Source organism: Microcaecilia unicolor, chromosome 8, assembly GCF_901765095.1.
Source record: "Microcaecilia unicolor chromosome 8, aMicUni1.1, whole genome shotgun sequence".
NCBI lineage: Eukaryota > Metazoa > Chordata > Amphibia > Gymnophiona > Siphonopidae > Microcaecilia > Microcaecilia unicolor.
In genome coordinates, this window is record NC_044038.1 from 192,761,072 (window position 1) to 192,788,432 (window position 27,361).

At 46.1% G+C, this 27,361-nt stretch overlaps 1 protein-coding gene across 2 annotated transcripts in view; it reads left to right on the forward strand.

Moving 5' to 3' along the window:
- The window catches only part of PSMF1 (proteasome inhibitor subunit 1), an 87,607-nt gene that overhangs the window by 37,536 nt on the left and 22,710 nt on the right, over window positions 1-27,361 (forward strand). For both annotated transcript variants that reach the window (XM_030211344.1, XM_030211345.1), the window contains exons 5-7: window positions 15,506-15,670; window positions 16,248-16,301; window positions 24,607-24,768. In XM_030211344.1, coding sequence (XP_030067204.1) covers window positions 15,506-15,670; window positions 16,248-16,301; window positions 24,607-24,768 — 381 coding nt within the window. The remainder of the gene's footprint in view (window positions 1-15,505; window positions 15,671-16,247; window positions 16,302-24,606; window positions 24,769-27,361) is intronic.

A 27,361-nucleotide genomic window follows, 5' to 3' on the forward strand; every position in this document is an offset into this window, starting at 1 on the left:
GCTATAACCAAACTTTTACGAGGTTCACAAGGTCTTTTGATTATCCTGTCTCACCCTGTCTGTAATCCATATCCACAAGGCTGCACAGGGACTCGATTATATAATTTCACCCTGTCTATGCAGCAAACAGTATACCTAGGGGCTCATTTTCAAAGCACTTAGCCTTACAAAGTTCCATAGTAACCTTTTGTAAGGCTAAGTGCTTTGAAAATACGCCTCCTAGTGTACAAAAATAAATACATAAATAAAGTGTACTTACCCACCTGGAGATCCCCTAAGAGACCTGAGACGAGCCCCCAAGATGTCCATTATGACCCCAGAGGTCAGATGTCCTCTTTGGCTTTAGCCTGGTTCTGGGTTTCTTTCTCTGGTCCCGGGTCCACTTCTTAGGGGCAGTGGGTTTGGTAGCACAATAATACAATACACAAGTGTGGCTTGGAAAAGGGTATTTTATCTAGAAATAGGACAGCACTTAGGTCAGAAAGATAATTCAGCACTGCTTCTGTGTGTGTATCTGTCAGTGGATGAGAGTCTGTCCTGTCAGGGCTGAGGGAAGGGGAATGTGTGTGGAATGGCTGCAGGCAGAAGGGAGAGTGTGTGTCCTTTTTCTTTTTGTCCCTCTCTAGATTTTAACTGAACTCTTTTCCCATGAACCATCCTGTGATATAATTTTTTTTTGGGGGGGGGGGGGGGGGGGGGGGGGGGAATGGAATAATGTCAGAGCTGCTCTCCCAGAGGCTTTTGGCTGACACTCAGAGTAGGTCCTGAAGCCTCAGGCTACCTTTCGGGGGTTAGGGCCTTGCACAGCATAAGATAATGCTGACAATATGGACTTCCTCTTATAAGGAATCTCAAGAACTTTAATATATGTATAATCTATCTAAACATTGAGAGAATCATTTAAAGCAAATATAAACATAGTAAACTCACAACTAGTTACCATAAATAACTTGGAGGATTATTAGCACAGGAATGAGTGAACATTTTTTAGGGCTTGCTAATGTGGATATCTGGGTTCATCATATCAATTGTGACAAAAGAAATGCACAGTGCTTTTAGACTTTACATGAAATCAAGTTGTCTCAAAATCAGAATCATCCAATAACAGCCACTCTTCATTGAAGAACATACTCACTTTCACTCTTCACTCCACCTTTCACATCCTCAATTTAACAATACCCAAACTCTGATACACTCTGACAAGAAACTGCATGTCACTCTCCCATTTGAATTCCTTCAAATTTGGTAATAGACACAATAAATTTCCCATGAATATTCTTCCCCCACATCCACCGATACAACATGAGCCCATTTCATCTACTCTAAACAGAACCTCTGTTGGAATGGAGTAACAGAAATGTATATAAGAAAAAGACATATCCAAGGAGTGTATATTCCTTGATAGGAGTGACACCTCCCAAGTACCCTGTTTCATTCAATCCCTCCCTCATATTTCACAAAAGAGATTTTTTTTTTTACAGTAATATGGCTACACTGTGCTTTTTCACTGTGAACAAAGAGGCTATAATCTTCCTGCACTAGCTAGTGCATAACTTCACATGTTTGGGCGCCCTGTGTTTCTTCATATGTTGCATAATTCTTTTATGTTTTACTGAACTATTGAGCTCACTGATGTTTAAAGGTAAGAATTTTTAGGTTTTTTTTTTTTTTTACATTTTTAGAGGTCGTATTAGAAGCTCAAGTCACTGTTACAAAGAAAAGGCAATATACATCAAACATAAGAAGCAAAAAAAAAAAAAGATATAGATACCCACAACCCCAGTCCAACCAGCCCCCACCCCCTCCACCCACAATGCAAGAAGGAAAACAAAGCAAAATAAATTCCTTGGACAGAACATAGAGTTCAAATAACATAGCAATTCACACAGCCACACATACTTCTTTACAACAGTGTATATAATTAAATACAATAGAAAGCAATCCTGAAGCTAGATCTCAAGCCCACTTTTGCAAATAGTAAAACTACACCCCAGCAAAGAAGGATGTCACTTCAAAGATGAGAAGCAGCAGGTCCAAATTTAACAATCAACAGATATCAAGATGTATTGACATTACAGAGAAGTCAGAGTTCAGGGATCCCAGCAGAAGGGAACCGCCGCAGCGGGATTCACTGCCACTGTTGAAGTTTAGCGCAAGTAATTGGAGCCACCGCCAATGAAGATGATGTCGATGAGGGAGGAACGCCCTCCAACCCCTGCAGGATCCACCAAGCCTCAGAGATGGTTTTCACTCTGTGAGTCTTGCCTGCAAACGCAAAAGACAAGGCAAAGGGGAAGTTCCAATGGTATGAAATCTTTTCCTTTTTGTAAAATCTCCAACACTGGTTTAAATCCTTCAGCTTAAGCAAAGTAAGCACAGAAAAATTCTGGAACACATGGATCGGAGCATCCTGATAATGTAAAGTGCCCTTTTGACGAGCTTTCTGATAAAATGCGCCCCTTCACAGCATACCATGCAAATCCAGACTGACCCAGTGCATGATGTGCACGCTCAAGTTCAACCGGGGCTGCATCCCCATCTCTGCAAAGAAGCTGAGTGCAAAGCAGTTGTACAATGGTAGGAACATCCTCCATTCCTGTCACCTCAGGCACTCCATGTAATCTCAGATCTTTCCCCTACCCCCTATTCTCCAGATCATCAAGTTTAAGCAATATATCTTCATATTGCATACAAAGAGGTCCCGTCTGAGTGAGGGCCTCAGTATGCTTATCAGTGCAGGTCTCCAAGTCCCTCCACCCTTGCATCCAAATCTTTAAGGTGCTTGCACACAATCAGTTTTTTTCCAAAATTTCATCCCACATGCTTTTCAACTCTTGGTGCATTTCCATGAAATAGTGCTTAAAACCTCAAGACACACTGCGAGAGGAGGCGTCTTCGTAATGTTCAGCCACTAACTGCAAAGACTTGAACTCAGGGAAACAGGGCATGGGGATGCATGACGCGAGGAAGGTTTGGATCTCAGCTTATGGGGGAGCTTACCGCCCACCTTAGTTGCAGACTTAGTTCAGGAAGCTATAATATCGTCTCTCCAACACTTCAGAAGCACAGGTAAGGCTAATGCAAAGGTGAATGGCAAGCGATTAATCAACTTTGGGGAAGCAGGAGCTGAGGGATTAAGCTGCCTTCCAGAGCTGTGATGTCATTTCTTCGCAAGGTTAAGAATTTTAAGTCCCATTTATAACCCCCATTGCTTCAGTGTACACTCCGTCCATCCAGGCACTCCTACAACCCCACCACCCACCTCTCTCCTCTTCCCCCTTCCACTAAGAAAATTCATGAGCACACAATTTTATCCCTCTCACTGTCACCCACCAAATGTAGAAACATGCTAACAAAGAAACAATGATTATATGTTTCCCTCTATCCCTTTCATCTGCCTCCCTCCCAAAATTCTCTATCAGTCATATTCAGTAAGCAGAGATACAATTAACCATCTCAATTCAATAAAATAGCTCTCCATATGTCAGGTTCTCAGGTTCAGAGCCCGCGGGGCCGGGCTCTGGAGCAAACGTGAGCCCTTGGGCTGCTGACGAGGAGCGACAGCAGCAGGCAAAACCCACCAACCAACACTGGGTAAGCACACCGGCAGGGACTGCAGGCACTGCCCAGCGAACCGGAACACATGGACTGGAATCCCCCGGACTGGAGGACACAGGACTGGAACACACACCGGACCGGAACACACTGGACTGGAGCACACCAGACTGGAACACCCTGGACTGGTCCCCCGGACTGGAGGACACAGGACCGGAACACGGGACTGGAGCACACTGGACTGGTCCAACAGCTTCACCTGTACTTAGCTACTAAGCCCCCCAAGAGTTGAGCTCCTGGGTTCGAGTAGCCGACAGGACTTACTGGATACCGGATGACATAGGGACCAGGACTGGAAACAGAAGTGCTCCTAACCCTAAACTGATCTACGTGCTCCCAAGCCCTAAACCAGCAGGAGTGTTCCTAACCGTAAACTGACAAAAGGACTTCCTAAGCCCTATACTAAACAGGAGCTCCTAATCCCTGCTCAAGAAAGGGACTTCCTCAGCCCTAGACTAACAGAGCAGGGAACTAAACACAAAGCTAACACAGGTGCTACTAAGCACCAAGCTACAAGCAGATCTTTACACTAATAAGCTAAACACAGAACTAACCAGCTACCTAAGCACTGCTCTAGCAAGCTAGATACAACTAACAAGGTGCTTCCTAAGCACTACTCTGGCAAGCAACCAGAAGAGCTCCTAGCACTAAAAGGGAAGACAGGGGAGCCACAAGGAAAAAGCAGTGAAGCTAACACATAAGCCAAAAATGATTCTAAATCACCAAACACCAACAGCAAAGACTGCAATGCTCCCAATAGCACAAACACCAGAAGTACTTCTAACAGCAAACTCTGCAGTGTTCCTAACAACACCAAACCCAGGAGTACTTCTAATAGCAACAGAGCTTCCAAAGCCCTACACATAGCAATGCTTCCAAAACCAAGAGGGAAAAGCAGGGGAACCAAAGGGAAAAGCAGGAAAGCTAAACACATAGACACCAGTGCACACTGCACTAACACTAACCTGGACCTTAGCAAAAGCAAGCAGGGACCCTAGACACAATGTCAGAAGTGCACACTGCACCACCCTACCTAAAGCAAACACAACTGTTGCAAAGGCCCTGAAGGAAACAAGACCACTTCCTTATCAAGGCCCTCCCTGATGATGTCACACTCCCTAGACCTAGGCAAAAGCACACTGACCCAGAGAGGCCCAACCCACACCAATGCAAAACTGTGAAACACTTGAAGCCAGTACACCCAAAGAGAGGTAGAGCAACTCAGGCAACATACCCACAGGTGCAGTGTAGTGAAACAATTAGAGCCATGCTGCTGGAAGCTGCCAGCACAGAGAGACAGAGCCAGCTCAGAAAGGACAGAGAAAAGAAACAGAAGCCAGCTAAGAAGCTGACCCCCAGGAAAGAGGTAAGTTTGAGAGGGGTTCAGACCCCAATCATAACACCATACATACATAGTCTGTTTAACCCTTCCCACCGCTGCTCACAATTCCCATAATAAAAAAAATTATATATGTTTTCCTTTCATTCAGCCACTACAGTCTCCTGGAGATTGACTGGGCTATGTCAGAGGATGCAATTGCACCTCAGGACTCTTAACACAAAGTCTTTCGAGCTGTTGCCTAAGTTGGGTTGGTCCAGCTCCTTGGGACCAGCATCCATATTCTCTGCTGTCGGTCCCGATGATCTCCTAGCACACTCTACATCTGTGCAGCTTCCTTAGAACCAGACTGATTCTTGTGCTCCCCTTGCTTTTGGCGCATCCCCCTAGTCGTAGTATTTTTGGAAAGTGTGAACAGACGCTTCACATCCACCTGTTCCACTCCACTCATTATTTTATATACCTCTATCATGTCTCCCCTCAGCCGTCTCTTCTCCAACCTGAAAAGCCCTAGCCTCCTTAGTCTTTCTTCACAGGGAAGTCGTCCCATCCCCGCTATCATTTTAGTCGCCCTTCGCTACACCTTTTCCAATTCTACTATATCTTTCTTGAGATGCGGTGACCAGAATTGAACACAATACTCAGTGTGGTCGCACCATGAAACTATACAACGGCATTATAACATCCTCACACCTGTTTTCCATACCTTTCCTAATAATACCCAACATTCTATTCGCTTTCCTAGCTGCAGCAGCACACTGAGCAGAAGGTTTCAGTGTATTATCGACGACGACACCCAGATCCCTTTCTTGGTCCGTAACTCCTAACGTGGAACCTTGCATGACGTAGCTATAATTCAGGGGTTTTTTTTCCCCACATGCATCACCTTGCACTTGCTCACATTAAACGTCATCTGCCATTTAGCCACCCAGTCTCCCAATCTCGTAAGGTCCTTCTGTAATTTTTCACAATCCTGTCGCGAGTTAACGACTTTGAATAACTTTGTGTCATCAGCAAATTTAATTACCTCACTGGTTACTCCCATCTCTAAATCATTTATAAATATATTAAAAAGCAGCGGTCCTAGCACAGACCCCTGAGGAACCCCACTAACTACCCTTCTCCATTGTGAATACTGCCCATTTAACCCCACTCTCTGTTTCCTATCCTTCAACCAGTTTTTAATCCACAATAGGACAGTTCCTCCTGACCCTCCAATTTCCTCTGTAGCCTTTCATGAGGTACCTTATCAAACGCCTTTTGAAAATCCAGATACACAATATCAACTGGCTCCCCTTTGTCCACATGTTTGTTTACTCCTTCAAAGAATTGAAGTAAATTGGTCAGGCAAGATTTCCCCACTCTAAAGCCATGCTGACTTGGTCTCAGTAATCCATGTCCTTGGATGTGCTCTGTAATTTTGTTTTTGATAATAGCCTCTACCATTTTCCCCGGCACTGACGTCAGACTCACCAGTCTATAATTTCCCAGATCTCCCCTGGAACCTTTTTAAAAAATCGGCGTTATATTGGCCACCCGCCAATCTTCCGGTACCACGCTCGATTTTAAGGATAAATTGCATATCACTAACAGTAGTTTCGCAAGTTCATTTTTCAGTTCTATCAGTACTCTAGGATGAATACCATCCGGTCTAGGAGATTTGCTACTCTTCAGTTTGCTGAACTGCCCCATTACGTCCTCCAAGTTTACCGTGAAGTCAGTAAGTTTCTCTGACTCGTCCGCTTGAAATACCATTTCCAACACTGGTATCCCACCCAAATCTTCCTTGGTGAAGACCAAAGCAAAGAATTCATTCAATCTCTCCGCTACATCTTTATCTTCGTTGATCGCCCCTTTTACCCCTTGGTCATCCAGCGGCCCAACCGATTCTTTTGCCGGCTTCCTGCTTTTAATATACCGAAAACATTTTTTGCTATGTTTTTTTGCCTCTAATGCTATCTTCTTTTCATAATCCCTCTTGGCCTTCTTTATCTGTGCCTTGCATTTGCTTTGACACTCCTTATGCTGCTTCTTGTTATTTTCAGACTGTTTCTTCTTCCATTTTCGAGGAGCTTTCTGTTTCCATCCAGTCTTCTAGAGCTGAGACCCACTGTTCTTGTTTCATCAAACTTTGCCAGTACTGTTTGCAAAATTTCCTCTCTTGTCTCATTTCTCTCAAAACCATGCTGAATCCATCTTCACCTTCTGAGCCAATCTCAGCATCCTCACCCTCGCCCTCTCTCTCATGGTCTTTATAGCTCTGCAAGCAGATCCACCGCTACTTCCTTCAAGCCTGCTTTAATTGCATAGATCTTAATGGTCTTTGGAGCTTTCCCCTTCACCACCTTTTTGGCATGTTAACTTTTTTTAGTTGCCACTTTTTACTCTGGGAGCAAAGCTTATCTTGGTAACCTCTCCCAATGAGCTCCAAACCGGAAGTCCCCCCTCCTTTTTCCTATTACTTTTGTTAGTTTTTCTCCCTTTTAAAGTTTCCTTTCTTTTTCAACGTGGCCGCCTTCAGGCCGCGCGATCGGGGTTTTTTTCCCTTATTTTTGTGCCTTTTTCTTTTAGCAGGCACAATTGCGTCTTTTGATTTCGCCGAAGCCGTTTTTTCTTCCATGTCATCGAAGACTTCCAGCGGCTTCAAATGTTGTACTCGGTGCAACCGGACCATCTCAGGTACCGATACCCACACCTGGTGTATCCAGTGCCTTGGGCCCGACCATAGCCCAGCCGCTTGTATTCTGTGTCTTTGTATGAAGAAACGGACCCAAGCATCTCGAGAAGCCCAACGAGAAAAGCTTTTTGGTGTTCGGTCCGGTCCTTTGACTTCGGTACCAAGGTCGGCAGCGTTGACATAAACATTGAGGGAAGCATCGACGTCAGAAGCGGACATAATGGCTGCTGAAAGACCAATTCGCGCTGGGAGTAGTGAGGCATCGAGTGGGTCTCCACCTGCCTTGAGGCCTCCTGCTATGCCCGGCCCCTAGGAAGCGTGAGGATTCCACATCCTCATCGGTACCGAGGACTCTCGATGACGGGCATCGAGCGAAGGTGAAGAAGCACAGTCATCATTCTCCTTCAACACACTGTGCCGGGAGCTCTGGGGCGTTGAGGGAATCAGTACCCGAGAAGCGTCTGCGCCGAGAGGATCACTCCCCCTCTATTCAGGAGGTGCCGATGTGTCGGTCTTATGGCATCCCGATACTTGCTCCCGAGCCTCGACAGATTCTGCCACTGGCTCCTTTACCTACCCCGCAGCCTTATCCGATGGCGGCTCTCGAAGAGCGCATCAGGGCCCTGCTTCCAGACCTTCTGGAAGGATTGCTGCGCCAGTCTGCTTCGGTGTCGGGGGTGCTTGCGCCTTCCATACCGTCTGCTGCAGTGGCATCTGGCCCTTCGCCTGTGGTGAGGTCCCCGACCTCGGTGCCGTCTGCGGCATCGGTCTCGCTGCCACTCAGGTCGACTTTCCTTCGACGTCGGTGAAGGAAGCTTCACCGGAGTCCAGGCGGGCGTCGACTTCTCGGCACCGCCATCGAGGACGTTGTTCCTCGGCGTCGAGGCAGGCTCAGTTTCAGACTGCTCTGAGGGATGTCTTATCCGATACTGAAGATGAGCGTTCGTGGGAGGAAGAGGAACATCCCACGTACTTTTCTTCTGACTAGTCCTATAGGATTCCCTCTGAACCTTCCCCTCCACCAGAAAGGAGACTTTCTCCACCGGAGAGTCTATCCTTTACCTCCTTTGTCCGGGAAATGGCTGCGGCTATTCCCTTCCCTATGGAGGCTGAGGATGAGCCCAGGGCTGAGATGCTCAAGGTCCTGGATTATCCTCTGCCTGGAGAGGCTGCAACGGCTCCTTTGCATAATGTACTAAAGGAAGTCCTTATGCGAAACTGGTCGTTCCCTCTGTCTAATCCCGTGATCCCGAAAAAACAATCCCAATATCGGATCCACGGTGAGCCTGGATTGATGAGGTCTCAGCTACCTCACAATTCCATGGTGGTGGACTCCGCCCTCAAAAGAGCCAAGAGTACTAGGGACTATGCCTCGGCGCCCCCAGGCAGAGAATCTAGAACCTTGGACTCTTTTGGGAGGAAGGCGTATCAGGCCGCTGTGCTCGTTGCCAAGATCCAGACATACCAGCTCTTCACGAGCGTCCACTTGCGGAACTCGGTGAGGCAACTGCCCAGCTTGGTTGATGCACTCCCTCCGGAGCAGGCTGAGCCTTTTCGCCAAGTGGTCAGGCAGCAGAAGGTGTGTCAAATTCCTGGCCAGGGGTACATTCGACACTTTTGATGTAGCATCCAGGATCGCTGCCCAAGGCATAGTGATGCGCAGACTCTCATGGCTGCGTGTCTCTGACCTAGAACATTCAGTCCAGCAGCGGATGGCGGATGTTCCTTGCTGGGGGGATAACCTTTTTGGTGAGAAAGTAGAGGATCTAGTTGACCAGATCAAGAAGACAATGATGCTGTGGATTCTGTCTCCCGCCGGGCGTCTTCTTCTACTACCTCCTCATCTAGGAGGTTTTTTGGAGGGAAGAGGAGTGCTCCCTATTCCTATGCTCGGCATAGGTACACTCCTGCTTCTCGGCAGCCTGCTCAGTCCCAACGAGCTCATTCTCATCAACAGCGTGCTCCTAAGGCCACTATGAGGCATATTTTCAAAGCACTTAGCCTCCCAAAGTTCCATAGAAACCTATGGAACTTAGCCTCCCAAAGTGCTTTGAAAATATGCCTCATTGGCTCCCCAGCAAAAACAAGGGACAGGCTTTTGACTGGCTCCAATTCAGCATAGCCTCAGTAAACGTGTCCGTACCGGACGACTTGCCAGTTGGGGGGAGGTTAATGTTTTTTCACCAAAGGTGGCCTCTTATAATCTCTGACCAGTGGGTTCCTCAAATTGTCCGGTTAGGATACACCCTCAATCTGGAATCCAAGCCTCCAAATTGCCCACCAGGAGCTCAGTCCTATAGCTCCCAGCACAAGCAGATACTTTCAGAGGAACTCTCCACCCTTCTACAGGCCCAAGCGGTCGAACCCGTTCTACCAGGGGAAGAAGGGCTGGGATTCTATTCCAGGTACTTCCTTGTGCAAAGGAAAACGGGGGATGCATCCCATCCTAGACCTAAGGGCCCTGAACAAATTCTTGGCCCGAGAAAAGTTCAGGATGGTTTCCCTGGGCACCCTTCTTCCCATGATTCAGGAAAACGATTGGCTATGCTCTCTGGACTTAAAGGAAGCTTACACACACATCTCGATACTTCCAGCTCACAGGAAGTATCTTCAATTTTGGCTAGGAACACAGCACTTTCAGTACCATGTACTGCCTTTTGGCCTGGCGTCTGCGCCCAGAGTATTTACAAAATGCCTAGCTGTAGTCGCAGCGTCGCTACGCAGGCTGGGAGTGCATGTGTTTCCTTATCTCGACGATTGGCTGGTGAAGAGCACCTCGAAGGAAGGTTCTCTGGAGTCCATGCGAATGACTATTCAGGTGCTGGTGCTACTGGTGTTCGTCATCAATTACCCCATCTCACCCCAGTCCAAAAATTGGAATTCATTAGAGCTCTGCTGAACACTCAGACAGCTCAAGCTTATCTTCTCGAGCCAAGGGCGGACAACCTTCTGTCCCTGGTGTCCATGGTTTGAGCGTCTCAGCAGGTATCGACGCGGCAGATGTTGAGACTTCTGGGGCATATGGCCTCCATAGTTCATGTAACACCCATGGCACGTCTACATATGAGATCAGCTCAATGGACCCTAGCTTCTCAGTGGTTTCAAGCTGCGAGTGATCTAGAAGATGTAATCCAGCTGTCCACCGACTTTTGGAATTCTCTTTGGTGGTGGACAATTTGATCCAGTTTGACTGTGGGGTGACCATTCCAAGTTCCTCAGCCACGAAAAGTGCTGACGACGGATGCATCTCTCCTGGGGTGGGAAGCTAATGTAGATGGGCTCCACACTCTCAGGGAGCCTGGTCCTTTTGGGAAAAAGGTCTGCAGATCAATCTCCTGGAATTAAGAGCGATCTGGAACGCTCTAAAGGCTTTCAGAGATCACCTGTCCAACCGAGTAATCTTAATTCAGACAGACATTCAGGTTGTCATGTTTTACACCAACAAGCAGGGGGGCATCGGATCTCACCCTCTGTTTCCGGTAGCCGTCCAGATGTGGCTTTGGGCTCGCTGTCACGGCATGTTTCTCCAAGCCACTTATCTGGCAGTTGTAAACAACAGTCTGGCCGACAGGTTGAGTAGGATAATGCAACCTCACGAGTGGTCATTGAACATGGCCGTAGTCCGCAAGATCTTCCGAGCGTGGGGCACCCCCTCGGTGGATCTTTTTGCCACTCAGATCAATCACAAGGACCCTCAGTTCTGTTCCAGGCTTCAGATGACTAGCTTCAGATGCCTTTCTCCTACATTGGAGGACAGGCCTTCTGTATGCGTATCCTCCCATGCATCTAGTAGGGAAGACTTTGCTGAAACTCAAGCAAGACTGCAGAACCATGATCCTGATTGCACCCTTCTGGCCGCGTCAGATTTGGTTCCCTCTTTTTCTGGAGTTGTCCTCCGAAGAACCATGGAGATCGGAGTGTTTTCCAACCCTCATCACTCAGAACGAGGGGTCGCTTCTATATCCCAACCTCCAGTCTCTGACTCTCACGGCTTAGAATTCACCTCCTTGGGTCTTTCAGAGGGTGTCTCTCGAGTCTTGCTTGCTTCCAGAAAAGATTCCACGAAGAGGTGTTACGTTTTCAAATGGAGGAGGTTTGACGTCTGGTGTGACAGCAAGGCCCTAGTTCCTCTTTCTTGTCCTACACAGACCCTGCTTGAATACCTTCTACACTTGTCAGAGTCTGGTCTCAAGACCAGCTCCGTAAGAGTTCACCTTAGTGCGATTAGTGCTTATCATTGCCATGTAAAGGGTAAGCCTATCTCTGGACAGCCTTTAGTTGTTCGCTTCATGAGTGCTTTGCTTTTGTCAAAGCCCCCTTTCAAACCTCCACCAGTGTCATGGGATCTCAACGTCGTTCTCATCCAGCTGATGAAAGCTCCTTTTGAGCCACTGAATTCCTGCCATCTGAAGTACTTGACCTGGAAGGTCATTTTCTTGGTGGCTGTTACTTCTGCTCGTAGGGTCAGTAAGCTTCAGGTCTTGGTAGTACATGCACCTTATATCAAATTTCATCACAACAGAGTAGTCCTCCGCACGCACCCTAAGTTCCTGCCAAAGGTGGTGTCGGAGTTCCATCTGAACCAGTCAATTGTCTTGCCAACATTCTTTCCCCATCCTCATACCTGCCCTGGAGAAAGCAGTTTGCATACCTTGGACTGCAAGAGAGCATTGGTCTTTTATTTATTTATTTATTATATTTGTATCCCGCACTTTCCCACTAAAAGCAGGCTCAATGCAGCTTTACGTGGAACAGACAAAGCCCTTCAGACAGTCCGCCCAGTTGTTTCTTTCAATCCCAACAGGAGGGGAGTCGCCATCGGAAAACGCACAATCTCCAATTGGCTAGCAGATTGCATTTCCTTCACTTATGCCCAAGCTGGGCTGACTCTGGAGGGCCATGTCACAGCTCATAATGTTAGAGCCATGGCTACGTCAGTGGCTCACTTAAAGTCAGCCTCCATTGAAGAGATTTGCAAGGCTGCAATGTGGTCATCAGTCCACACATTCACATCTCACTACTGCCTTCAGCAGGATACCAGACGTGACAGTCAATTTGGGCAGTCAGTGCTGCAGAATTTGTTCGGGGTTTAGAATCCAACTCCACCCCCCTAGACCCATTTTTGTTCCAGGCTGCACTCTCAGTTAGTTGTTTATGGTTTCAGGTCAATCTAAATTATGTCCTCTTTGTTGCGAGGCCCAATTGACCAGTGTTCGTTGTTTTGGGTGAGCCTGGTTGCTATGGATACCCCACATGTGAGAACAAGCAGCCTGCTTGTCCTCGGAGAAATCGAAGATACTTTCTGTAGCAGGTATTCTCCGAGGACAGCAGGCTGGTTGTTCTCACAAACCCGCCCACCTCCCCTTTGGAGTTGTTGTTTGCTTCTTTTTATGCTTTTTTTGATTTAACTGAGGGAACGTGTTCACGCGACGAGCGGGAAATCAGTCCGCACATGCGCGGTGCATGCTGCACTCGCGCCAGAAGAATCTGGCAAAACCTTTTTTATATATTGCTTGCAAAATGCCGATTCCTGGGCCAACGCAGACGTCGAGCCACATGTGAGAACAATGAGCCTGCTGTTCTCAGAGAATACCTGCTACAGGTAAGTATCTTCACTATGCCAGTGGATTGTATCAGAGTGGCTAGTGGGCTTAAGAATAAGTTGAACAATAGTGGAAATAGGACAGATCCCTGAGGGACATCGTAGGAGACAGGACAGGGAGAAGCTGCAGTTGAGCCAAATGCGATCTGAAAAGAACATGCCTTATGGAATTAATTGTTCAGTGTGTGCGTGACTTTCTCTGTGTATTTTGGTGGGGGGGGGAGGGGGTGTGTGTGTTTGTGTACCTATACCTGTGTTGGCTGGGTGTGTCTGACCAGGAACTTAGAGGAGAGGGGAAAGGCACTTCCTAAACTGCTATGTTTTCTATGCCTCAGCTGCTGGAACTGCCCCTCCCATAGAAATGCATTAGACCATTTTTTAGGGACTTTATTTCTCTGGTGCCCGTGGTTCAATATAGCCCATTTTTAAACTGGAGATGTCCTTTCTTTCAAATCTTCTGCCCTGCTAAATTTGTTCCCATACTGTTAAGTTTTCAGTTATTTTGCCCTATCAGAATGTCAGATTTTTGAGCCACTATGTATAATTTCTCTCCAACATACTATTGAGTTGTAAAGAATAAAAAAATGTGAGTTTTTATAAACCTGCAACAGAATTGCCACAATTTTAAAACCTTGACTCAAAATTTACCCTAATCGAACAGAGAGGGGCGGAGCAAGATGGCGGCAGTAACATCACCCCGCGAGTAACTTCGAGGAGTCAGCAGGAGTACAAACCCTTTCTCTATTACCTAAAAAATTGTTTTACCTGAAAGGAAATATGCCGCATACAAAGAGAAAGGCGTTTGTTAGAGCTGCGGCCCAGGCAGCTCTAACCTCTACACCCACCCAGCAGACGCTCGATAGTTTTCTCGCGAGAACCGCAACGACGGCGTTTGGAGGTCCCGCTGAGTTTACAGTGCCAGGAGAGGCTGACCTCTTGGGATAGGATATTTCGTTGTCCCCTCCAACGCGATCTCAACCGCCACAACCGACTGGGGCCAATTATGGAGGCGACCCGCAAAACCGCGACGACGGCGAAGCGGTGAGTCAACTGGGCCCCATAGCGATGTCCCCAGTCGATGCCTGTGTTTCATCTTCATCTAAGGCCCAGAAAGTGCCGGTATCACTCGAGGCTATATGGGAGATACTTCAGACGGTCTTAACCTCAACTAGCAAGATTGACTCTCTTGTGAGTAATGTTCAGACTTTGTCTAAAGACCTTACAGCAATGAAAAATGAAGTCTCAGAAAGAATAAATCACTTATCTGATGAAAACGTAAAAATGAAAGAAATTTCAGCAAAGCTTATAGAAGACAATACGTTGATTCATAGCAGATTGGAGTATTTTGAAAATTACAATAGGAGGCTTAATTTGCGTTTGTTGAACTTTCCAAGAACTTTAGTTTATTCCCCTTTGGAAATTTTCAAACGATATTTGATGGAAAATTTGAAATTTACAGAAGATAAAATACCTCCACTCAATAAAGTATATTATTTGCCAGCAAGAAAATTGAAAGATGGCCCCCAAGAACTACCACAAATAGAACCTGATTTAAATGTTTCGGAACTATTAGAATCTTCTTTGACTGAAATAACTGAAAGACAAACTCTTTTGGTATCTTTTATTTTTCAACAGGACCTGGAACTGGTTAGAAAAACTGCATTAAAGCACTTACAAACCCCATTGTATGGGAAAAAAGTACTAGTCTTTCCAGATGTCACTAAACAGACTCAGGCTAGAAGGAAAGAGTTTCTGGCATTAAGATCCGCAACATTAGCCTTGGGAGCCTCTTTTAATCTTAATTACCCATGTAAATGCAATGTGAAATATTTAGGGGTTAAATATGTATTTTTTCTTTCTGAGCATCTGAAACAGTTTATTACACAGAAAAAGGTTTTATAATTTATGTTGGAGTTTAGTAGGTCTGACTAGCCTTTGAAAAAGAGACTAATGGAAAAGTAAAAAACCGCGGTATATACTGTTAAGCCTTTACCTTTTATTTTTGGAAGATATTTGAAACTAATCTCCTGAGTAGTATTAAGTTCCAGCCCCTTTAATTTGGGGTCTAATACAAGTTGATAATCTATATTTTCCTTACTTAATTTTTTCTCTAAAGAAAATTGCCTGTAACCTGTTAAACTGCTTTACTTGTTCAAGATATATTCTTGTAAATTAATGAAAATGATAAATAAAGAAATTAAAAAAAAAAAATTTACCCTAATCGTGATGGGCACTCTCAGAGAAGTTGTCCTTTCTTCTCCCCTTCTTGCAGGGTGTACAAGAACAGTGCAGAGCTCAGCGCTCTACTGCTTTCCAGAATAATCTCCCCTTTCACAGGTTCCAAGGAGAAACCCAGAGCAATGCGAGAGAGCCCTCAGAGTCATGACCCCCTCAGAATCCCACCCTATCGTCCACACACTAACCCACAGCCAAACTGGTGAGTGAAATTAGAACTTTCTGTATAACCATGCCAGCCCAGTACCTCCGCTTACCCTCTGCCCAAGTGTCTGCTTTGTATTCTATGTATCTGAGTATTTAAGTGAATGCTCTGTTGACACCACATGGTTTTGTGGCTTTAAATCTCTTCACTTCTTGTGTTCATCAGAGTGTTTACTTGTCCTTTGGTGGTAATGTAAATCTGAACAAAAACCGACTACTCTGAATGACTAAAATGAAGGCTCCCTTGAGAATTATACAGTTAACCACAGTTTTGCACTCGAAACAATTTGATAATGGTGGTGATCATAGTAATTTGGTAGGAAAAAGTCTTTGCAGCTGCTTCATCTAATCCAGGGGTGGGCAACCTCAGTCTTCGAGGGCCGCAACCCAATCGGGTTTTCAGGATTTCCCCAGTGAATATGCATTGAGTTCTGTTTGCATGCACTGCCTCCATTGTATACAAATAGATCTCGTGCATATTCATTAGAGAAATCCTGAAAATCTGACTGGGTTGAGGACCAAGATTCCCAACCCTGATCTAATCCTGTCATTCCCCTTATCTTGGTTTCCTCCAGGCCTGATCCTCTGGGACCCTTTGCTGCTGGCGGAACAGACCTGGATCCTCTTGGGTGAGTATAAGGACAGCAGACGTGCCAGGATATTCCTACAAAACTGGGGACTTGCAATGTTGGACACATTCAGGGTCAGAAGGCAGATAATGAGGAAATGGAGAAGAAGCAGCAGGAGACAGATGAGTGGGTTTGGGTATGAGAATGTGGTTTAATATAAGGCTGATAGTGAAGCACTTTGGAGGCTGCATAGGCAGACATATTTTGTTATCTTTGTTCTTTCTTCAGTCCTGCTCCTATCTCACCCGAGGGAGTCTAACCCTGCTCTCTTCCACACACTCCCAGGAATTGTTGGGGAAGGGAGGCTAAACTCACTCTTCCCTTATCGTCCATGTCAGACCAGTCCAGACAAGCGGGTTGTGTCCCCCTGCAAGCAGATGGAGCCAGAGAAAAACAGGTCAGGAACTGGTGCCATCTGCAGCTCCTCAGTATTTCTTTGATTCCAGCAGACAATGCAGATGTGGCCTGGTGCAGCAACTGTAAGTAGGCTACTCCCAGGAAGGCTGTAGGCCAGATTCCAAGTGGAGCACAGACTGAGTCGGAGGTATGTTTCAGCAGTATATTAGGGATAATTTCCCTCTCCCCTTAGGAACAGATCAAAGAGCTAGGATTGGCGTAGGCAGTTCACATGTAGGAGCAAAACAAGCACTATGAGCAATATGCCCAGCCCTGCATGTACCTATATGGCAACATATATAGTCTCATATATAAATGGCACTATCCAGTATTAAAAATCTGATTACAATATGCAAACTGTAAAGCCTCTAGGACAATGCGGAGACATCAGGACTAATGTAAGAACAACCAACTTTTGTCTACTGTACTTGGGACAGAAGCTGCTGATCTAGTTCCCAGTGTTCCAGGGCAATCAGGCTGATATCATAGCTGGGATTGCCAAGGACAAAAACTACGTCAGCAGTACAGACTACAGCTTCTGGTTTCTCTATAAATAGGGGCTCTTATTAGAGATCGGGGCTGTGTCAACATCTCACCCTGAAGAGCAGACCTGTGTGGAACCTGCCTGCCCATCTGAGGGACTACTGACATCTGAAGGTCTGCATCAGGTTGTATGTGCCATGTACTTTTGTAGTGCTCTGTGGGTTAGAGTGACTCTTTGCATGTCAGAGTCTAGTTAGAGATTTATGTGTGTTTACTCTAAATTATTTCTGTAATGGGATTGGCTTTGTTTTCATTTCTGTCTGTCTTGTACCATGTTTGCTGCTATTGTAATTAATAATAGCCCTATTTTTATAATACTTGGGTGTAGAGTTAGTTCCTTCTATTATTTTGGCACAGTGGGCTTGGATGTAAGGATAAGGACAATATGTTTGCCTCTGACACTTCCTTTACTAATGTTGGTCTTGTCTGGGACCCATTCCTTTCAAAATTTATACTAAGGTATAAATATGGCCACAAACCTTTATGTAAGGAGAGTAAATAAAAGCAAGAGAAAAAGGAAACCGATATGGTTCTTCAAGCAAGTGGCTGAGAAAATAAAGCCTAAAGGCGTTCATGAAATACAGAAAAACTCAAGAAGAGGAACACGGAGAGGAATACCGGATGATACTGAAAGAAGCCAAAAGAGATGTCTGGCGAAAGCGCAAGCTGAAAAACAAATGGCTAGAAATGTAAGGAGGGGCAACAAAAATTTCTTCAGGTATATTAGTGAAAGGAGGAAGCCTAAAAATGGAATTATGAGATTGAAAGGTGCTGCGAACCACTATGTAGATAATGATGAAGAAAAAGCAAATTTGCTAAACAGATACTTTTGTTCAGTTTTCACTGAAGAAAATCCTGGAGAAGGACCACGATTGACTGGCAAAAGTACATATGAGAATGGAGCGGATATAACACCGTTCACAGAAGAGAGTGTATGAACAACTTGAAAATCTAAAGGTGGACAAAGCCATGGGACCAGACGGGATCCACCCCAGGATATTGAGGGAGCTCAGAGTTTCTGGCGGGTCCTCTTAAAGATTTGTTTAATAAATCCTAGGAGATGGGAGAGGTTCCGTGGGATTGGAGAAGAGCGGATGTGGTCCCTCGTCACAAAACTGGTGATAGGGAAGAAGCTGGAAACTACAGGCCAGTAAGCCTCACTTCAGTTATTGGGAAAGTAATGGAAGCGATGCTGAAGGAAAGGATAGTGAATTTCCTGGAAGCCAATAAGTTGCAAGATCCGAGACAACATGGTTTTTCCAAAGGTAAATCATGCCAAATGAATTTCATTGAATTCTTTGACTGGGTGACCAGAAAATTGAATCAAGGACGTGCTATTTCAGCAAAGCTTTTGACACGGTTCCCCACAGGAGGCTCTTGAATAAACTTGACAGGCTGAAGATAGGACCCGACGTGGTGAACTGGATTAGGAACTGGTTGATGGACAGATGCCAGAGGGTGGTGGTTAATGGAATTCACTCGGATGAGGAAAGGTGAGTAGTGGAGTGCCTCAGGGATCGGTGCTGGGGCGATTCTGTTCAATATATTTGTGAGTGACATTGCCGAAGGGTTGGAAGGTAAAGTTTGCCTTTTTGCGGATGATACCAAGATTTGTAACAGAGTGGACACCCAGGAGGGAGTGGAAAACATGAAAAAGGATCTGCAGAAGCTAGAAGAATGGTCAAAGGTTTGGCAATTAAAATTCAATGCAAAGAAATGCAAAGTGATGCACTTAAGGAGTAGAAATCCACGGGAGACATATGTGTTAGGCAGTGAGAATCAGATATGTACAGACAGGGAGAGGGATCTTGGGATGATAGTATCTGAGGATCTGAAGGCGATGAAACAGTGTGACAAGGCGGTAGCCTTAGCCAGAAGGTTGCTAGGCTGTATAGAGAGAGGTGTGACCAGCAGAAGAAAGGAGTTGTTGATGCCCCTGCACAAGTTGTTGATGAGGCCCCACCTAGAGTATTGTGTTCAGTTTTGGAGGCCGTATCTTGCTAAGGATGTAAAAAGAATTGAAGCAGAGCAAAGAAAAGCTACAAAAATGGTATGGGATTTGCATTACAAGACGTATGAGGAGAGACTTGCTGACCTGAACATGTATACCCTGGAGGAAAGGAGAAACAGGGGTGATACGATACAGACGTTCAAATATTTGAAAGGTATTAATCCGCAAATGAACCTTTTCCGGAGAATGGAAGGCAGTAGAACTAGAGGACATGAAATGAGGTTGAAGGGGGGGCAGACTCAAGAAAAATGTCAGGAAGTATTTTTTTACGGAGAGAGTGATGGATACTTGGAATGCCCTCCCGCGGGAGGTGGTGAAGATGAAAACGGTAACGGAATTCAAAAATGCATGGGATAGGTACATAAGTAATGCCATACTGGGAAAAGACCAAAGGTCCATCGAGCCCAGCATCCTGTCCCCGACAGCGGCCAATCCAGGTCAAGGGCACCTGGCAAGCTACCCAAACGTACAAACATTTTATACAAGTTATTCCCGAAATTGTGGATTTTTCCCAAGTCCATTTAGTAGCGGTCTATGGACTTGTCCTTTAGGAAACTGTCCAACCCCTTTTTAAACTCTGCAAAGCTAACCGCCTTCACTACATTCTCCGGTGATGAATTCCAGAGTTTAATTATGCGTTGGGTGAAGAAAGATTTTCTCCGATTTGTTTTAAATTTACTACTCTGTAGTTTCATCGCATGCCCCCTAGTCCTAGTATTTTTGGAAAGCATGAACAGACGCTTCACATCCACCTGTTCCACTCCACTCATTATTTTATATATCTCTATCATGTGTCCCCTTCAGCCGTCTCTTCTTCAAGCTGAAAAGCCCTAGCTTTCTTAGTATTTCCTCATAGGGAAGTCGTCCCATCCCCGCTATCATTTTTGTTGCCCTTCGCTACACCTTTTCCAGTTCTACTATATCTTTCTTGAGCTGTGGCGACCAGAATTGAATACAATACTCAAGGTGCGGTCGCACCATGGAGCAATACAATGGCATTATAACATCCTCACACCTGTTTTCCATACCTTTCCTAATAATACCCAACATTCTATTCACTTTCCTAGGCAGCACACTGAGCAGGTTTCAGTGTATTATCAATGATGACACCCAGATCCCGTTCTTGGTCCGTAACTCCTAACGTGGAACCTTGCATGACGTAGCTATAAATTGGGTTCTTTTTTCTCCACATGCATCACCTTGCACTTGTTCACATTAAACGTCATCTTCCATTTAGCTGCCCAGTCTCCCAATCTCGTAAGGTCCTTCTGTAATTTTTCACAATCCTGTCGCAAGTTAACGACTTTGAATAACTTTGTGTCATCAGCAAATTTAATTACCTCACTGGTTACTCCCATCTCTAAATCATTTATAAATATATTAAAAAGCAGCGGTCCTAGCACAGACCCCTGAGGAACCCCACTAACTACCCTTCTCCATTGTGAATACTGCCCATTTAACCCCACTCTCTGTTTCCTATCCTTCAACCAGTTTTTAATCCACAATAGGACATTTCTTCCTATCCCATGACCCTCCAATTTTCTCTGTAGCCTTTCATGAGATACCTTATCAAACGCCTTTTGAAAATCCAGATACACAATATCAACCGGCTCCCCTTTGTCCACATGTTTGTTTGTTTACTCCTTCAAAGAATTGAAGTAAATTGGTCAGGCAAGATTTCCCCACAATAAAGCCATGCTGACTTGGTCTCAGTAATCCATGTCCTTGGGTGTGCTCTGTAATTTTGTTTTTAATTATAGCCTCTACCATTTTCCTCGACACCGACATCAGACTCACCGGTCTATAATTTCCCAGATCTCCCCTGGAACCTTTTTAAAAAAATCGGTGTTACATTGGTCACCCTCCAATCTTCCGGTACCATGCCTGATTTTAAGGATAAATTGCATATCACTAACAGAAGCTCCGCAAGCTCATTTTTCAGTTCTATCAGTACTCTAGGATGTATACCATCCGGTCCAGGAGATTTGCTATGCTTCAGTTTGCTGAACTGCCCCATTACGTCCTCCAGGTTTACTGTGAATTCAGTAAGTTTCTCTGACTTGTCTGCTTGAAATACCATTTCCGACACCGGTATCCCACCCAAATCTTCCTTGGTGAAGACTGAATTTAAGAATTCATTCAATCTCTCCGCTACGTCTTTATCTTCCTTGATTGCCCCTTTTACTCCTTGGTCATCCAGCGGCCCAACTGATTCTTTTGCCGGCTTCCTGCTTTTAATATACCGAAAAAATTTTTTACTATGTTTTTTTGCCTCTAATGCTATCTTTTTTTCGTAATCCCTCTTGGCCTTCTTTATCTGTGCCTTGCATTTGTTTTGACACTCCGTATGTTGCTTCTTGTTATTTTCAGACGGTTCCTATTCCTTTTTCTGAAGGCGTTTCTTTTAGCCCTAATAGCTTCCTTCATCTCACTTTTCAACCACGCCAGCTGTCTTTTGGACTTCCGTCTTTGTTTTGTAATTCGCAGAATATGTTTGGTCTGGGCGTCTAGGATAGTACTTTTGAACAGCATCCACACCTGTTGTACAGTTTTTACCCTCTCAGTTGCCCCTCTTAAGTTTTTTTTTTTTTTTTTTTTTTTTTTACCGTTCTTCTCATTCTATCATGATCTCCTTTTTTAAAGTTAAATGCTAACGTATTGGACTTCCTATGTATAGTTACTTCAAGGTTGATATCAAAACTGATCATATTATGATCACTGTTATCAAGCGGCCCCAGTACCATAACGTCCCTCACTAGTACCATAACGTCCTTCTCTCGTCTGCTCCTGCACCAGCTGCTCCATAAAGCTGTCCTTGATTTCATCAAGGAATTGTACCTGTTCAGAAGGAATGGATCCTCAGAAGCTTGGCGGAGATTGGGGGCAGCACTGGTGGTGGGAGGCGGGGCTAGTGCTGGGCAGACTTCTACGGTCTGTGTCCTGAAAATGGCAGATACAGTCAAGGTCAGGTAAATGCATAAAGTAGCACTTATGAGTTTATCTTGTTGGGCAGACTGGATGGACCGTACAGGTCTTTCTCTGCTGTCATCTACCTATGTTAGGTACCCCAGCAGCACCCCAAAAAGAATATTATCTGTATTTCACCTACACACAACCCAGGGGTGCTAAACTTGGTGGTTCTGGGTCCGTCCCTCTGGCCTCCCTCCCAATCAAGAAAATAAAAACCTTCAGTGTAGCCTTTTCCCAGCCTGCCTCCTGCTGTGCTGTGGTGCTCTTTAGGATTGGGTCTCAGGGCCAGATGCACTAAACTTAACGAGCAAGTAGTAAACCCTGGCATGCACTAAAGGCCATTTTCTGATCACGGTAGCAGCTAATGAAAACAGAATGCAAATGATCCAAAGGCTATTATGAGATGCACTAACATTTACTGATTCCCCTTACCGTGGAAAACCTAACGTGAGGTCTGCACCTCTCGTTAGGCTGGGGCTGCTATGAACGGACCCATGGAGACCAGTGGGAAAGCGCCTAACACCCATGTAGAAAAAGAACAAGCTGCGTGTCCCAAGTGCTCGTCAGGGATGTCCTTCTAAAGTGCCTAACACGGACGTCCTTCAAGGACGTCCCTGACGTGCACTTGGCTTTTTTATTTCCCTTACGATGACGACGACGCCGGTCATGAGGTCGCTGCCGCCACTCCCCCCCTCCACCCTGCATTGAAATGACAGCTTCCCGCAGCCCGCAGTAAGGAACGGGCATGCATCAAGGAATAGGAATGCAAATGAGCTGCTTGTTGTAGCTCACTTGCATTCTCAATTCCATCGTTAAACATGCCAAGGACGTCCTATATGGACGCCCCCTCTGAGGTCATCGCCACCACCGCTCTCCCCCTCCACCCACTCCCCTCCGTCTGCTACCGGGCCGGGCCCTCACAGCGCCTCTCACCTTCGTGTGAAGGTGCTGCAGCAGGCAACAGCTGATCACCTCACTTCGGACTTCCCTCCTTTCCTCCCTGGCCCGCCCTCGTCTGACCTAAGGAACTTATGTAAGTAACTTACGTCAGACGAGGGCGGGCCAGGGAGGAAAGGAGGAAAGTCTGAAGGGAAGCGATCAGCTGTTGCTTGCTGCAGCGCCTTCACACGGAGGTGAGAGGCGCTGTGAGGGCCCGGCCCGGTGGCAGGTAGAGGGGGGGGGAGCAGCGTCAGCGACGACCTCAGGCGGGAGTGGGGCCACGGGGGAGCGGAGGATGGCGGGGAGGCCGGGGCTGCGGGAAGCTGTCATTTCAATGCAGGGGGGAGTGGGAGCGGCTACCTCGGGGGGGGGGGGGGGGGGGGGCGAAGGACATCCATAAAGGACGTCCATAGGCACAGCTCGTCTTTTTTTATATATAGTGAAGAATATCCATATAGGACGTCCCTGGCATGTTTAACGATGGAATTGAGAATGCAAGTGAGCTACAACAAGCAGCTCATTTGCATTCCTATTCCTTGATGCATGCCCGTTCCTTACCGATTTGCTAATGGAATCGGTAAGGGAAGGGCTTTAACGATTTTTTAGTGCATCTTGGCCTTAGAGTGTCTGAAGTAATCACATTCCCCCTCTTTCTCTTCACCTGCTTCCAGTATGTCTGGAAATAAAAGGAGGTGGTACACTACAGGTCATGAGAGTTCAGAATATTAGCTGGTGTTTTTGGCCTGGCTTGGGAGCAGACAGACAGGCACCAAGGCAATAGGTACAACCTGTGCAGGTTTAGTACTCAGCCAGAAGCAAAGCTGGAGAGGTTCCCCAGATTGAGCTGTGGCCCATGCGGTGTAAGTGGAGTAAGACCTGGTCAGCGCTCCTGTTTGATGCGATCACCAGCCTTTTTATTGCCGCTTTGTGTTAAAAATACATAAATTGTAGGGGGATTGTCCTTATGTAAAACCACAATTAGAGGGAAGCACAGTATTCCGAAACCTCCATGGTGAAAAGATTTGAGTCTCTCTCATTCCGGGCAGTGGCTGCAGACTGAATCTCCATGTGTTGGGTCTACCATCCCCTGTATGGAATTCTCATCCTTTAGTTAAGGACCTTGAAGTAGTTTTGACTGCACCAGGCTTGGCTTTGAGGTGAATTAGAAACCCAAAACATAGTAGTCCTAGCTTTGTTATAAGATACAGAGGAGCTGAAGGCAGCATCAGCCCTCTATAAGAGGAATGAAGTCTGCTCTAAGTTGTTTTTCTCTGGCTGTATCTGCTGGAAGGGTACATAACCCATTCTTCTGGACTGGTCTGGCAGGACTCATGGAAATGAAATTAACAGGTAAATCCAAATTTCCCCTTTCTTTCCCCTTCCAAGCATAGTGTGTGTGTGTGTGGGGGGGGGGAGTTCCTAACCCTGTGCTTTTCCTCCTCCTAGAGGTCGAGGTGGTGGTGGGATGATTGTTGATCCCCTGAGATCTGGATTCCCACGAGCTGGATTTAATCCTTCATCCGGCATACCAGGTCATCTTCCACCAGGAGCAGTGCCTCCTGGAGCCAGATTCGATCCATTTGGACCTATGAGTTCTAGCCGTCCAGGGTGAGTATACTGGTGAATGTTCTCAAGGAGAAAAAGACAAAGTGGCCTAGTGGTTAGGGTGGTGGACTTTGGTCCTGAGGAACTGAGTTCGATTCCCACTTCAGGCACAGGCAGCTCCTTGTGACTCTGGGCAAGTCACTTAACCCTCCATTGCCCCATGTAAGCCGCATTGAGCCTGCCATGAGTGAGAAAGCGCGGGGTACAAATGTAACAAAAATAATAAAAAATAAATAAATATAGTAAAATCTAGGGCAGATAAAGGGTCCATCTAGCCTGGCATCCCTCTCTGTGGCCATGACTAGTCGAGGACTCTAAGAAGCATACAGCAGATCCCAAACAGTAGATCCTTCCTTGTTACTAACTTGGGGGGTAAATGATGGCTTCCCCAAGTCCACTTGGCTAGTATTTGTTAATGGACTTTTCTTTTTTCAGTAATTTTAGCCAGATCCCTTTTAAACCTAGATACGACATTTATAAATGTTTTCTTCAGCACTGACCTACTTTCACTTGCAGCACATTCCACATATTTAATACTTTGTGGTCCAGGCAGGCTCGTAATTTGTCTGCATTGCATTTGGAGGGTTATCCTTGAGAGAGATGTAGTCAGTGGTGTGCTGGAGCCGGCTCGCAAGAGCCGCTTGTTAAATTTTGACAGCTCTTGCGAGCCGGTTGTTCTTCGGGGTGAGCCGGCTCCATTACACGAGGTAAGCATGGCAGGAGGGCACCATCACAGGCCATGCTTACCTCCCCTCCTGCTCCCAAACATGTCCAGCAATGTCCTTCGCCCCCACCCTCCCCTCCTGCTCCCATCTGTCTTTTTCTATTACCTCCATCGAAGTACCGCGTTATTTAAAGCCCTGCTGCCCGTCTCCAGCCTTCCCTGCTTGCTTCGTGATGAGTTCGTTCCCTTAGTCCCGCCTTCTGACGTCATTTCCTTTTTCCGCGAAGGCGGGACTGAGGGAACGAACTCATCACGAAGCAAGCAGGGAGGTAATAGAAAAAGACGGAGGGGAGGGTGGGGGCGAAGGACATCGCTGGACATATTTGGGAGCGGGAGGGCAGGGGAGGGAGGAGAATTGCTGGGCATGGATGGGTAGAGGGGGGCAGGGGAGAGAAGAGAATTGCTGGGTATGGATGGATAGAGGGGGGCAGGGGAGAGAGGAGAGTTTCAGGACATGGATGGAGGGGAGAGCAAGAGAAATTCTGGACAAGGATGGAGGGGAGGGAAGGGAGAGAGAAGAAATGCTGGACATGGAGGGAAGATAGAGAAAGGAGATTAGATGAGGGAAAAGGAAGTGAGGAGAGAAGCTGCACATGGATGGAGAAAATAGGCAGAAGCGGGATCCACTGTACAGTCAAGTCTGCGGAGGACCAGAAATGAAGAAGAAAGGAGGAAAGAAAAGAAATAAATGGAAAGGAAGCCCTGTAAATGGAGTCAAGGGAACAGATAGAGAGCAGCAGAATCAGATACTGGGCCAGCATGATCAGAGAAACAAAGTCACCAGACAACAAAGGTAGAAAAAAATAATTTTATTTTCATTATAGTGTTTGGAATATGTCCATTTTGAGACTCAGGTGCTGAACGTTAAAAGTTTATATTTATTTACTTATTTATGGCATTTTATCCCATATTAAACATGAATTAGATTGTAACCTGGGATTATTTAATTTCTTTTTCCTGGAGAGAGTAATGCATTGACCCCCCCCCCCCCCCCCCCGGGCTATAGCCAGCTCTGCAATTTTGGGGGGGGGGGGGGCGCAGTGGTGAATGGGGGAGCGCCGAGGTGGACCGGGGAGAGAGCCTGTTGTTAAAAAATTTACCAGCACACCACTGGATGTAGTGACTGGCTAGTTCTGGCTCAGCTGCAGTGAAGGCTGCTGTAGAATAGAGTAGAAATCACTGATTATTTTCTCTGGTTCATTTTTTTTCCCAGAAATTTCTTGGAGGTAGACAATCTTGTTTCCTTATTTTTCTGCGTCCTCTCCCGCTCCCCCTTCTGTTTCCTCTTGTTCCTGCTTTTTTCATGTCTTCCTGCTTATGTTTCCCTTCTTTCCCTTCTCTCCTTTCCCTGCATTACTTTTTAGAACATTTGTTACTGTATTTTTGTATTGCTTTTTTATTTTCATTGTATGTTGATTTTTTCCGAGGACAAGCAGGCTGCTTGTTCTCACATATGGGTGGCATCCACGGCAGCCCCAGGTCCGGAAAATCTTCCTAGCAGCAAAGGTTGCTAAAACCCTTCGAGCGCACGGGTGCGCGCACGTCTTCCCGCCCGTCGCGCAAGAGTCCCGCTTCAGTCTTCTTTTTTCCGCAGTCAGGAGCGGCTGTTTACGGCGGTTCTGTTCCCCAGAAAAAGAAGAGCCTTCACTTAGCCGGCTGTTTCGCCGATTTTCTCTTCGTTTTTGTTCGTGTGCGGCTCGCATTTGAGCTGTTCCGGTTTTCTTTAAAAAAAAAAAAGTTTCCTTTATTTCTTTAGTTTATCCCTCAAGTAAGTTTCCTTTCGTCTACGTGTGCGGCCATTTTGACCGTCGTACGGGTTTTTCCCTTTTTTTTTGTGCCCTTCTTTTGGCATCATCGCAAGTTTTGATTTCG